The 14,736-nt window shown below is 41.5% G+C and overlaps 1 protein-coding gene and 1 long non-coding RNA gene across 2 annotated transcripts in view; one reads left to right on the top strand and one right to left on the bottom strand.

The window, feature by feature from the left end:
- The window catches only part of MIB1 (MIB E3 ubiquitin protein ligase 1), a 136,244-nt gene extending 131,485 nt beyond the window's left edge, over positions 1–4,759 (bottom strand). The window contains exon 1 of the mRNA XM_041757927.1: positions 4,390–4,759. Within this exon, the coding sequence (XP_041613861.1) occupies positions 4,390–4,618 (229 nt within the window). The 5' untranslated portion in view covers positions 4,619–4,759. The remainder of the gene's footprint in view (positions 1–4,389) is intronic.
- A 425-nt stretch (positions 4,760–5,184) lies between these two features.
- On the top strand, positions 5,185–14,254 carry LOC121492885. The gene is made up of 4 exons (XR_005988334.1): positions 5,185–5,824; positions 9,549–9,666; positions 12,278–12,313; positions 12,843–14,254. It is a non-coding gene; the product is annotated as an uncharacterized LOC121492885 (long non-coding RNA).
- Positions 14,255–14,736: the final 482 nt, after the last annotated feature.

The raw sequence follows: 14,736 nt of genomic DNA, 5'->3' as shown, positions 1-14,736 counted from the left end.
AAAGTAATTGAGATTTTAGATTGGATCCTGCACCCGTAAAAGGACATTAGTGGGACAACTGGTGAAATCTGAATAAGGTCTGTAGATTCGTTAATAACCAATGTTATTTTTCTGTTTATAATTTTTGTAAACCTGAAATTACTTCAAAAAGGTTAAATTTATTATTTTAACTATGTAAAAATCAGAACTATACATAATATTTAATAAATCTTGAGAATGTAATAAGGTACCAATAAACATCAATTATCAAATATCTTGAAGAAAAAGGAGAAAAGAAAATTGAAAGTAGTAGGATAGTCCTGGGGTAAAGCCAGATCTAAGAGCTTGTGATTTATTCAATCCTTTAAGGGGAAAAAAAAAAAATACTGAAGAAATTAAATCCTAGGAATTAAAATACATTTCAACAGCACTGCATAAGGCTAGCTACCCTGCATCTAGAAATGCTTTTAAAATGTCTGCTAAGGGGCAGCCCCAGTGGCGCAGCGGTTTAGCGCCGCCTGCAGCCCGGGGTGTGATCCTGGAGATCTGGGATCGAGTCTCACGTCAGGCTTCCCTGCATGGAGCCTGCTTGTGTCTCTGCCTCTCTTTCGCTCTCTCTGAATAAATAAATAAATAAATATTTTTTTTTAAAAATGTCTGCTAAAAGAATCAGATGAACAAGATGAATTGTTACACACAGCAAATTAAATGTGTAAAATTGGGACACCTGGGTGGCTCAGTGGTTTAGAGTTTGCCTTTGGCTCAGGTCGTAATCCTGGGGTCCTGGGATCAAGTTCCGCATCTCCCTGTGGGAAGCCTGCCTCTCCTTCTGCCTATGTCTCTGTGTCTCTCATTAATAACTAAATATTTTTTAAATAAATGAGTAAAATTATCTTGTAAATTAAACTGAGATTTTAAAACAATTACTTCTAAAAACATCTTTTATATAAGATAATGAAACTATTCATGACAGACGTACTTCATACTACAAAGCATACAGACAACATTAATAACCCTTCAAAAATTGCTGTAGTATAGGATTTGTTACACTTTACCCTAGAAAGATATTTAAATTTCCCCATAAACCTGCAATTACTGATACCAAAATGACTCCAAATTATGGAATTGTGGTCAAACTTTAGCCTGAGGTAGCAAAGATAAAATTTTAAGAGTGTGCAGAAACAGGTATATGCCTCATACAGTATAGTATAACATGTCTGAGTGTAAACTAGTAAAATGTCTTTGGACATTAATTAGTCAATATCTATCAAAATGTTAAATATGTGTATCCCTTGATATAGCAATTCCACATCAGAAGTACTCAGCACATATGCACAGAATTTATTCATTGCATCATTGTAAATAAGACCTGAAACAATATAAATGCCCATCAAGAAAGCACTGGTTTTTTTTTTTTTTTTTTTTTTTTTTTTTTTTTTTTTTAAGAAAGCACTGGTTAAGTATATTATGACATCCAGTCACTGGAATATTATGCAGTAATGAAAGAATAAGGTAGACCTACATGTGCTAACATGGAATAACTGATGATATACACTATTAAGTGAAAGAAACCAAAGTGCAAAAGAGAACATAGCTTATGACCATTTGTACTTTAAAAAGATAGATTAACAAAAAAAAAAAAAAAAAGATAAACAGTATATTAATAAACATGCCTGCAATAAATAGAGTATTATGTAAGAACACACAAGAAACTGATAACAATGGCTGTCCCTTTTTTGTACCATTGAATCTTTTCTTTGGGACACGCATATACATCTTTTTCAAATATTTAAATAGCCAGCTAGGAAACACAATTTTATGAATTATCTGTTCAAAAAAACTGAGCTGGCTTGTGTTTCCTTTTTGTTGCTGCTAATAATAAATATGAACCCATTTCAGATTCATTAGGCTTTGTCAAACTCAACGATAAAGCCTTAGAAGTAGCTTATTTATGAATTAACTCAAAATGTATTAAAGACTTTAAAGTTAGGATCTGAAACCATAAAACTCCTAGAAGAAAACAGAGGCAGTAAGCTCTTTAACAATGATTGTGGCAATGATTTTTTTGGACTTGATGCCAAAAGCAAAAGCACCAAAAAATGAAAATAAACAAGTGGGACTTCATCAAACTAAAAAACCACTACACAGCAAAGGAAAGCATCAACAAAATGAAAGAGCAACTTACTGAATGAGAAAAAATACTTGCAAATAATACATAGAAGGGAGTAATATCTAAAATACATAAAAACTCATATAATTCAACAGCAAAAAAAAAATCTGATTTAAAAATGGACAGAGGATCTGAATATTTTTTCAAAAAATACATATGGATGGTCAACAGACACGTGAAAAAATGCTCAACATTACTAATCATCATAAAAACACAAATCAAAATCATAGTGAGATATCACCTCACACTTGCTAGAATGGCTACTATCAAAAAGACAAGAAATAACAAGGATTGGCAAGGATGTGGACAAAACCAAGGATGTTTGTTTACTGTTGGTGGGAACATAAATTAGTATAAACCAATATGGAAAGCAGTATGGAGGTTCCTCAAAAGATTAAAAAACAGAACTCCGGGGCAGCCTGGTGGCTCGGCGGTTTAGTGCCACCTTCAGCCCAGGGCCTGATCCTGGAGACCTGGGATCAAGTCCCACGTCGGGCTCCCTGCATGGAGCCTGCTTCTCCCTCTGCCTGTGTCTCTGCCTCCCTCTCTCTCTCTCTCTCTCTTTGTGTGTGTGTGTGTCTCATGAATGAATAAATAAAATCTTAAAAAAAAAAGAAAAAAGAAAAAAGAAAGAAAGAAAGAAAAATAGAACTCCCAGATGATCCAGCAATACTTTTGGGTATCTACCAAAAGAAAACAGTAACCCAAAAAGATTAATCTATCCTCATGTTCACTGCAGCATTATTTACAATAGCCAAGACAAGGAAACAATCTAAAAGTCCAACAACAATGAATGAATAAGGAAAATATGGCACATATATATATAATGGAATATTACTTAGCTATAAAAAAGAATTAAAACCTGCCATTTGCAACAACATGGACGGATCTAGAGAACACTGTGCCAAGTGAAATAAAACAAAGAGATATACCATATAATCTCAAATATACATGGAATCTGAAAAAAAAAGTTCATAGGTACAAATAGCAGATTGGTGGTTGTCAGAGGTGGGAGTAGGTGAAATGGGTGAAGGATGTCAAAAGGTACAAAATTCCAGTTATAAAATAAAGTCATGGGATGTAATGTACAGCATGGTGACTACAATTAATAACACTATCACATATTTGAAAGTTGTTAAAATAGTAAATCTTAAAAGTTCTCTTCACAAAGGGAAAAAAATTTTATTAACTATGTATGATGGTGGATACTAACTAGACTTACTGTGATAATTTTGCAATATATACAAACAAATCTTTATCTTGTACACAGAAGACTAATATATGTCAATGATACCTCAGTTTTTTAAAAGTAGCTCATTTATGCATTCAGAAAAGTAACAAATTTTATGTTTTAACTACTTTCTACTAGAGTATCGAGGACAAATCTGTTAAAATGTTTTGATTAAAATAATCCAATAAAATAAAGTTAGATCTTTATTTTATGAGCACAAACCTTCTTCCGTTTACCACATTGCATAAAAATTTTAGAGTCAGATCCCTGAAATTTTGTGAATCGAGGACCTTGACTCATTGTGCATGAACGGCGAAGTCTCTGATATGACTTTACATACGAGATGGGCTATTAGCGACCAAAAAAAAAAAAAAAAGGCAGGTGTCTACTCCACTTGGAAAAAGCATTTAACACAAGGAAATGGCTCAACACCTTAGAGTGTTTTTCCTTCTATGGGTAATGAAACAATGTAGACGAAAAATCATTCCACAAGGTCCCAATTAACATTCAGCTCCCGAACCCCGAGTCGTTCTGCGTTACAGGAGGTAACGCATACCCTTCCACACACTCACACAAATGGTATCTCAGCGAATCCGAGCTACAAGAGGCCCCTCGGCAATCGTAACCCGTCAACTACACACCATATGGCTCGGCAAGCCTCTCTCCAGACAGCGATCACTCGGTGGCTGATTAATTTCAATGGCTTATTAGCCAGGCCTCTCCAGACCCTGTCCCTAGAGGAGGAGGAGGGGACCAGTCTGTTGTCTTCCCGGCGCTTTGTGCCTTCCAGGCTTCAAAGCATCCTGGTGACGGTGCTGCCACCATTTCCCGTGGGGGTGGCGGGGTCTGTTCTCCAAGTTTTCATCCACCAGGTACTGGACCTAACATCCCTGAGGCTGTCTCCCGCTCTACTGCGGGCTCCCCGCAGGCTGCCCGACGCCCAGCCGGCCTCGCCCCTCCTCCACAAGCGCGCCGCCCGGGGGGGGGGGGTCAGGGGACCAAGACTTACCCGTGGGCGCGCTGTCCAGGATGCGCAGGTCGTAGGCCCCGGAGCAGCGGTAGTTGGCGGCCGTGCCGTTGTCCCACACCACCACCACCTCCTCGGGGCTCTCGAAGCTCCGCACCGTGCCCACATGGCCTTCGCCGCCGTCCTGCTTCCCCCACTTCCAGTCCGGGCCGCGCACTACCCGGGCCCCGACCCCTTCCACCATCACCCGGTTGTTCCGGGAGTTACTCATTGGGGCCCGGGCGGTGGGCTCCGCCGCCGCCGCCGCCGCCGCCGCCGCCGGGGGCCCCGTGAGGGAGTTGGGCCCGGGCCGGCCTCTCGGCGCCGGCGGGAGCGGCAGCGAGCCCCGGGGTACGTGGGAATAGTTCACGGGGGCGGCGGCGCGGTCCCCGGCAAGCCCGCAGACGCTCTCGAGCCGCCGCCGCCGCCGCCGCGCCCCCCGCTCGGACTGGAGGCCTGACCGCAGCGGCTCCGAGGCGGCGGCGGCGGCGGCGGCGGCGGCGGCGGGCGGGCAGAGGGGAGGGGGCCGTGGGCGGGGACTGCCCCGCTTCCTCCGGGCTCCCCGGCCGGGCTACAGCGACGGCCGCCAGGAAACCACGCTCTCCCCCGGCCGGGAGCGCGGGGAGCGCAGGGGGCCGGGGGAGGCTAGCCCGGGGGGAACGGCGAGGCCGGCGGGGAGCAAGCTGAACTGCCTGCCTCTTTTCTCCCCGAGCCCCTCGCTCCGGGGTGGGCGCCCGAGCGCCGGCGCCGCCGCGTCCTCCCCCGCGGGCAGCGGTGGTACCTCCCGGCGTCCGGCGAGCGCCCGGGCCCACGGGCCCCTTTCTCTCTGCCCCCGCGCACGCCGCCGCGCTCCGCCTCGCCACAGAGTCCCCGCCGGGCGAGAGCGGCTCCACATCCGGATACCGACGCACCCAAGGCTGGAGCGGCACCTTCTCAGACTAGGAGAGGGGGCCTCAGCGACAGTAGAGCGGAAGGGACTTTAGAGAGTCGCGCGACTGGAGAAAGAAAGGAGGAGAAAATCGATCCCTAAGCGTCTCCCCAGGGCCCGACGGGAGTGCGCATGCGCCGCGTCCGGAAAGCGCGGCGGGAGGGGGCGGCGACGGCGGGCGGGAGCCGGAGGGGCGGGAGGGGCAGCTCGCCGGGGCCGTGGCCGGACGCGGTGGTGCGGCGCGCCCCATTGGCTGGGAGGAAAGGGGCGGGGCCGGAGCGCGTCCACTGGCCCGGGGGTGGGGCTGGAGGAAGTGTAACCGAGGTTGCGGTACGTCGCCGGCGCGGAGACCCACCCGGTGGCTGGGGTGAGGTCAGACTCCAAGTTCCAGCGGGCCTAGGCGCACGGCGTGGATCGGGCGTTCCGTGTTCTTTCAGTCTTCTTTGTTAACGGGATCGGAAGTAGGACAGATTACGGCGCAGAGTAAGGGCGACGTGCATTTGTGTGTGTGTAAGTTGCGAGCATATCAAACCCGAGTGGGCGATGAGGGACGTATTTTTAAGCTGATTAGAATGGTACCGAGTGTGAGCAAAGTGCAAAGTCGTTTGAACGGTGGGTCTGACTTCCTGCGGGGTCAGGGTGCTAAGTAGGCTCCAAACACTACAAGCTTCTGAGAGAGTTTACATGTATCTTGCCCACTGATAACCACCTCCACCCTCGACGTGATTCAGCCCTTATACGCTAAAGACAATCCTGAAAGGAACATAAGAGGACTGGTAAGAGTGGTTTCTGCCTGCTGTTGTTTAAATGACATCGTGGGGCAGCCGTGGTGGCTCAGCGGTTTAGCGTCGCCTTCGGCCTAGGGCGTGACCCTGGAGACCCCGGATCGAGTCCTAGGTCGGGCTCCCTGCATGGAGCCTGCTTCTCCCTCTGCCTGTGTCTCTGCCTCTCTCTCTCTCTCTCTCTCTCTCTCTGTGTCTCTCATGAATAAATAAATAAAATCTTTAAATAAAAGATATTATGGTGTGTAGGATTTAAAAACCATTGTTTTTCAGCTGGCATGGAGGCATTCTTAGCATAAACAATTGCTCTTCCTGAGAGTCACAGTAGCAGGAATACTCCAACAGAATCAAATAGCCAAATGGAAAGACAATAATCAAGTGGAAAGAAAGGGGGTGTAAAATGTGACCAACTAATTATTATGTAGTAAAATAAATAAAATATGCTTAATTTTTCATATAAATAAAACTGAGGGAAGATACCAATATAGAATCCCAAAGACCAAATAGAGCTAATTTGAGAGACCAATCAAGATTTAAACTATTTGTTCAAAATAGGCCAGCCAAATTTCTGATGTTTCAAAATATTTTTTAAAGATTTTATTTATTTATTCATGATAGAGGGGGGTGGGGGCCGAGAGAGAAGCAGGCTCCATGCAGGGAGCCCGACGTGGGACTCCATCCCAGGTCTCCAGGGTCACACCCTGGGCCGAAGGCGGCGCTAAACCGCTGTGCCACCGGGGCTGCCCAAAAGGCTTTTGTTTTTGATAACAAAGATTAGTTATAACAGCTTTGAATTTTATGTGCCCTTAAAATGAAAAGAGATCTTAAGAAATGATCTAGCCTGGTGGTTTTCTTTTCTCCTTAGCCACCCCACAGACCCTCTGTTCTTACCCTGTACATTTGATCAATAAAGGAAGCTAGGTAGTGAGGCAATATAGAAAGGCTAGAGCCTGCCTATAGTCTTTCCTATCTCTTACCTTTGCAGGAGCTGTATAGAAACTCATCAAAACCTCTGGAGTATAAGTGAGCATAAATATGAAACCTCAAATTAGCCCAGTCCTCATATTTGATAAGAAAATGAGGTCAGGATTGACTAAGTAGTAATTTGTCCAGGATTACAAGGAAGTTAAGACATACAGTTTAGACTATAATCTATGTAGTAGTGTATGTATTTCTTTGTATTAAGCACTCTCATCTATCCATTCCCTTATTAAATATCCTGTGACTTAACACTATCATGTTGCTAATACTATTTCAAGACTACTCAATACATTTTGTCAATGGTCTCTAAATGGTTTTGACTATACATCCTTTCAGTACAAAATTTTTGAACATGTACTTCCAATATATGTACTTATTTGTGCATGAATTATATGTGTACTACCATGTTATAGGTATAATAAAATATGCTCAAAAATCAAAATTACAGGCATACCTCAGGGATATTGCAGGTTGGGTTCCAGACTACCAAATTAAGCAAGTATTGCAATAAAGTGAATCAAATGAATTTTTTGGCTTCCCCGTGCATATAAAAGTTATGTTTACACTATACTGTAGGCTATTATATGTGTGATAGCATGACATCTAAAAAGTATATACATACCTTAATTTTAAAAGTACCTGATTGTGGGGGATCCCTGGGTGGCTCAGCGGTTTAGCGCCGGTCTTTGGCCCAGGGCGTGATCCTGGAGACCCGGGATCAAGTCCCACATCAGGCTCCCTGCATGGAGCCTGCTTCTCCCTCTGCCTGTGTCCCTGCCTTTCTCTCTCTGTATCTCTCATGAATAAATAAATAAAATATTTTTTAAAAAATAAAAATAAAAGTACCTAATTGCTAAAAAGAAAAATGCTAACCATCATCTGAACTTTCAGGGAGTTGTAATATTGCTGATGGAAGGTCTTGCCTCCACATTGATAGCTGCTGATTGATCAGGGTGGTGGCTGCTAAAGGTTCAGTTGGCTGTGGCAATGTCTCAAGACAACAATGAATTTTTCTGCTCTGTTGACTCTTTTTCACGAAAAGTTGCTCTGTAGCATGCAATACTGTTTGATAGAATTTACCCACAGTGGAAGTTCTTTCAAAATTAGAGTCAGTCAAAAAAAAAAAAGAATTAGAGTCAGACCTCTCAATGAGCAGTAATATTTTGAGAGGATTTTTTTTTTTTCTGGGCAATAGTTCTTCACAGTAGCCTTAAAATATTCAGTCAACCATATTGTAAACAGATGTGCTGTCATCCGGGCTTTGTTGTTCCATTTATAGAGCACAGGCAGAGTAGATTGAGCATAATTCTTAACGGCCCTAGGATTTTCAGATGGCAAAGGAGCAGTGGTTTCAACTTAAAGTCACCAGCTGCAGTAGCGCCTAACAAGAGAGCCAGCCTGTCCTCTGGAGCTTTAAAACCAGGCATTGATTTCTCCTCTCTAGCTCTGAAAGGCCAAGATGGCATCTTCTTCCAATAGAAGGCTATTTAGTCTATACTGAAAATCTGGTATAGCCATCTTCATTAATGATCTTACCAAAATTTTCTGGATCACTTGCTGCTTCACCTTGCACTTTGATGTCATGGAGATAGCTTCTATCCTTAAACCTCGTGAACCTATTTTTGCTAGCTTCAGACGTTTCTCCTGAAGCTTCCTCACCTCTCTCAGCCTTCATGGTATTGTAAAGAGTCATGGTTTTGCTCTTGATTAGGCTTCAGCTTAAGGGGATGTTGTGCTGGTTTTATCTTCTATCCAGACAACTCAGACTTTCTCCATATCAGCAATAAAGCTGTTTCATTTTCTTATCATTTGTGTTTTCGCTGATTTAGCACCTTTAAATTTACTTCAAGAACTTTTCCTTTGCATTCACAACTTGGCTAACTGGTGGAAAAAACCTAGCTTTCAACCTATCTCAGCTTTCAACATGCCTTTTCACTAAGGTAAATCATTTCTAGCTTTTGATTTAAAGTGAGAGATGTGACTCTTCCTTTCACTTGAACACTTAGAGGTCATTGTAGTTATTAATGGGTCTACTTTCAATATTGTTGTGTCTCAAGGAATAGGGAGGCATCTACTAGAAGGAGAGAAATGAAGAAACAGCTGGTCGAACCACACACAACATTTATCAATTAAGTTCACCATCTATGTGAGTATGGTCTGTGTGGTAACATCAGAGGTCACTGATCACAGATCACCATAACAAAATAATTTTTAAAAATTTGAAATATTGTGAGAGATACCAAATTGTGACATAAAGACATGAAGTGAGCAAATGATGTTGGGAAAAGGGTACTGATGGACCTGCCTAGCACAGGTGTTGCCACAGACCTTCAGTTTATTTAAAAAAAAAGAAAAGGCAACGTATGAGGCATAATAAAGCAAAGTGCAATAAAACAAGGTATGCCTGTAAGAGAGCAGAAGATACAAAATATATGGAAAAATTTACATACTTTCTTTCCTTACTCCAATAGATCATCTTCTGTATCCCCAGATGTTTACATTGGTATTCTCCAAAATAAGCACAAGGCCAAGATGACATCTTCTTCCAATAGAACGCTATGAAAACCACTTTGAAAACCACTGGGTCATGTACGTATTTATCATGTGTAGAATCCAGTTATTTTGTACATATGTTTGTTTACCCATTTGTTCAGAAACATTTTGGGTCATTGAAAACTAGTAAGTTTTTTATCCTAGTCATAAGTGAGATAAAATAAATATGTCCTTGCCCCAGAAATAAAGTAGTTTTGTTATTCACTTACTATTCTTACTACTAGGAATGAATTTCTGGATACTTTACAATCTATAAAAATGTGTAATATTTGGAGAATATATTAGTTTACAGTAACACTATCTGCTATAACAAATAGACCAAAAACTTATAAAGACTCTAATACAATTAAGTTTTATTTTCCATTCATGTAGTAGTTTAACACTTTCCTCCACATAGTAATTCAGAGACTCATGCTCTTGTTCCATGATGCCCCTACAGTTATCCATGTGTAGCTGAAGGAAGCAGGGAAGAGCGTAGTTCACTTCCCAAAAGTGTTAGCCCCAAACTGGCATATATTATTCTGTTACATCCCATCATCTAGAACTCAGCCACGTCTAATTGAAGGGGAGCAAAAATGTAGCCTAGCTGTGTGCACCCAAGAAGAAAAGTGTATCAGTATCCACTTAGGAAAACATAAATCACTCCATATATTTAAACAAAGGGAATTTAATACGCCAAAATATTTGCAAAAGTGTCAGAAAGGCTGAAGAAGCAAAGACAGATTAATAACTACGTGAAAACACGACTTTCCTCTCCACCCCCCACCACCACCCACTGACGGCAAAAGGAGAAAAAGAGGAAATGATGCTACCTAGGACCCATAATTACTGTGTCCTTGAGCTGCTGATGTTAGAACTTCCGCTACGTTACAATAAGCCAAGAGCTGACCCTCACACTGAAGCTGCAGGAGACTAGCTACCCAGTGTCGCCTACCACTGTCATGACTATTGCCAAAGTCAGAGCTCCATGAGTGCAGGGCATGCTCTACTGCAGCTTTTGGGTTCCTACTCGGGCAAGGCAATTCCAAGAGGCTGCAGGAAGCTCCAAGAGAATCAGGAAACAAAAAACCGGCTTCTCCTCTTATCAGCTGATCTCTCACTAGTTTCCTACAAGTAACAGGAATATTCTACCTTTTTAGATACTCAGTACCGTTCTCACTGTTCTGCCACACTTAAACTTCATATAACAAAGAACTCATACATCTGCATAGGAGAATGCAACTATGCCACTTAAAATGAAGATGACTTCACCTTCTCTCCCCCCCCCAAAGAAAAGTCACAAGGTCCTATTCATTACCATATACATATCTGGAATATATTATTCCAGATCTGGAATATATATATTCCAGATATATATATATCTGGAATATATTATTCCAGATCTGGAATATATATATTCCAGATATATATATATCTGGGAATATATCTGGAATATATATATATATCCAGGAATATATCTGGAATATATATATTCCACTTCTGGTTCAGCCATAATCCCTCCTAGATGCCCTATAACCTATATTCAAGTTAACAACCACCAGCAAATTGACAGATGTTTTGCTAGACCAGGAAAAAAGAGAAAAATTAAACAATCACCAACACTCAGTACACAAAATAGTAGGAGAAAGGGAAAGGAGGAGTGATTTTATACGTAACATTATACATTTTATACATAACATTATACACATACACAAAATGGATTTTATACATAACAAGTTTTCCATATTGGATTATGTTCTCAAAGGATATGCTGAAGTCCTAACTCCTGACCCGTGTGAATTTGACCTCTTGAAAAAGAGTCTTTGTAGATATAATCAAGTTAAGATTAGGTCATACAAAAAAAAAGAAAAAAAAGATTAGGTCATACAGGAAGAGAATGGGCCCTAAATCCAGTGACTGATGTCATTAGAAGAGAGAAGGAGATTTGGATGGACAGACACAAAGAGAAGGCCATGTGATAAGGCCAAGATTGGACTGATGCCCTCTAAGACAAGAACGCCAAAGATTGCCAGCAAACACCAGAACAGGAAAGAAGCAAGGAAGAATTCTTTGTCAACATCTTGATTCCTGAATCTATTGATTCTGACTGTGGAAATACCATATATTGGTCACCTGTTCAAAGCACATATCTTGGTTGATATCCCATGGTCAGGCATTTAGTTTCAGTCACAATTCAAAAGCAAACAGGAGCTATTTCTCAAAAGGAAAATATTTGTTGACAGAAGAGAGTATAATTTTGCTCTAAAATACTAGTTTTGCACTGGGATTCTACTATCAGCATTTGAAAGGATCCATATAGTATCTCCACATGTCACTGATATTAACAACATTGGCTGTCCTGGGTTACATGACCCACATGGCAAAGAAAATTGCCCTGCAGCCTAGGCCTACTGTAGAATATTTTCATGCTTTGGAACCTACTCAAAATTTGTTTATGGGAAAGAGCATATATAATTGTGATATATCTTGCCTATAAAATCCAAAAAGTCCCAAGTGTTTTATTTCTTAGCAGCTAATAGTGCAGTTTGCAGCAATTTGCCTCTTATATTAGAAAGGATATCCTGATATGCTCCTTAATACTGGACTGGCAACTTCACCAAAGTGATAAGACCAAAATTTTCTTTTCTTTTTTTTTTTTTTTTTTTAGACCAAAATTTTCTTGAAGAATATCTTCCATCCACTGGTATGTATGGGTTTTATACTATATCTAGGGTTCTTGACACTTCTAGACCACCAAGTCAAATCAATATAATACCTTAACTGTAATGGATCCTCAGTAACCTAGATTACAGCCCTGAGGAAAGACTGAAAGCAATGTTTGTGTGGCTACTTGTCAGGTGTTACAGAGAAAAAATGACTTGCCAGATCAACAACTGCAAAAGCTAGAGCTGCATATGGATATGCTTGCTCCATTAAAGAGGCAACATAAAAAAAAATAAAAACAAAAATAAAGAAGACACATCTAAGACAGCTGTAATTTAGTCACTATCTGATTAAGTTTACAATAACACACAAGAGCCATCTTCCTTTACAAGCTTAAATAGCAGGTTAAATGGGGAACTGATTAGGAATCTTATTTGCATTTTTCAACTCAGATGGTGGCTCCAATCTCTGCAATCCCTCCAGGAAAGTTTTTGGTTTATTGTTGTGGTAAGAAAAGGCAATTACAGAATTTTCATTAGAACTTTCTACTATTATGTTTCACTCCATAGATCAGGAGCCAATATGCATATTCTTCCAGTTGCCAGGAATGTCTATTCCAGCTACGCATTCAGAAATCATACAATGCGGGCAGCCCTGGTGGCTCAGCGGTTTAGCGCCGCCTTCAGCCTAGGGTGTTGTCCTGGAGACCGGGGATCGAGTCCCACATTGGGCTCCTTGTTTGGAGCCTGCTTCTCCCCTTGCCTGTGTCTCTGCCTCTCTCTGTATCTCTCATGAATAAATAAATAATCTTTAAAAAAAAAAAAAAAAGAAATCATACAATGCAATGTACTAGAGCCCAAACTGGATTAACCATGTGACCTTCATGACCACCACTCTGACCAATGGATTTTTATGGTTTGAGTGCAGGTAGGGATTAGCATACTCATCCCAACTCATACTCAACTTATATGAGTCTTCTATATTAGCTAGGAATTTCTAAAAGGGAAATTTCCCTCATGCTCCTTAACTCTGTAAAATGGCAGCTGGTTCCTTTTGTGGAGGAAAAAAGGGGAAGGAAGAGTTATAGGATAAAGTTTTGGCTGTGTCACAGGGTCCATTCTCATGAAGACTCACCTCCTCTTCATTTAAGGTTCATTTTTTAAATATATCCTAACATGCATAGTTTTGAGAAGTGCCAAGAGTTGGTGTTGGAGCAGTCACAGCAAACACATCTGTGGCCAAAATTGTCAGAAATGCAAGCATTATTAGGGCCCATAATTTTAGACCTGTGTTACAGGCTGGTTCTCGAAGGCACTCTGCACAAGAAGTAGGGACAGTATAGCCCCCTATGCCCCTGGCCTGTCAGGATCTGTCTCGGAGCTATGACAAACTTGCATCATTCCTACCAATTTATACCAGCACTCCAGATCCCAAACAACAAATAACACTTTTTTCTTGTCCTCCCAAATTAGATTTGCCAACAGTAAGAACTTGAGAAATGCAAATTTTCTGTGAAAGATTTGTTTTGTTTTGTCTTGTTTTTTCCAATGAAGACTTTATAGGACAATTTTTCCCTACCTGTTGGCATGTGATCAGACACTCAACATATAAATTTCAGTATTCCACATGTTACTATGAACCTTTGAGTGCTCTCAGGCATTCCTTCACAGAAAAGATATGAACTGGCAGAGTCCAGTTAGAATTCCTAGTGCCAAACTGTATAAACTTTCTCTCAGTTATAACTTCTCTACTTCCAAGATATATCACACATTACAACATTTCACTGGAGTGTTCTATCAAGAAGATGAAAAAGTTCTAGAGACGGATGATGGCTGCATACCAATCTAAATGCAGGCCACTGAACTGCACACTTAAAAGCAGTTAAAAAGATGAATTTAGGGGCACCTGGGTGGCTCAGTGGTTGAGCGTCTGTCTGCCTTTGGCTCAGGTGGTGATCCTGGAGGTCTGGGATAGGGTCCCACATCGGGCTCCCCATGGGGAGCCTGCTTCTCCCTCTGCCTGTGTCTCTGCCTTTCTCTCTGTCCCTCGTGAATAAATAAATAAAATCTTTTTTTAAGAGATAAATTTAATGTTATGTTTTGCCACAATAAAAAAAACAAGAATTACAATATAATCCAGCAATTCCACTCCTACATATAAACCCAAAGGAACTGTGGAGGGACGGCGGGGAGTTAGGCAAGATGGATGAAGGGGAGTGGGAGATACAGGCTTCCAGTTACAGAATGAATAAGTCATGGGAAGAAAAGACACAGCTATAAGGAATAAAATCAATGATATTTTCATAGCAATGTACAGGGACAGATGACAGCTACACTTGTGGTGAGCACAGCACAAAATATAAACTTGTCAAATCACTATGTTGTATACCTAAAACTCATGTAACATTGTGTGTCAACTATGCTCAAATAAAAAAAGAAAGAAATTGAAAGTAGGTACTCAAAC

Source organism: Vulpes lagopus, chromosome 1 (genome assembly GCF_018345385.1).
Source record: "Vulpes lagopus strain Blue_001 chromosome 1, ASM1834538v1, whole genome shotgun sequence".
NCBI classification, from domain to species: domain Eukaryota; kingdom Metazoa; phylum Chordata; class Mammalia; order Carnivora; family Canidae; genus Vulpes; species Vulpes lagopus.
This window is presented reverse-complemented; position numbering and strand designations above follow the sequence as displayed.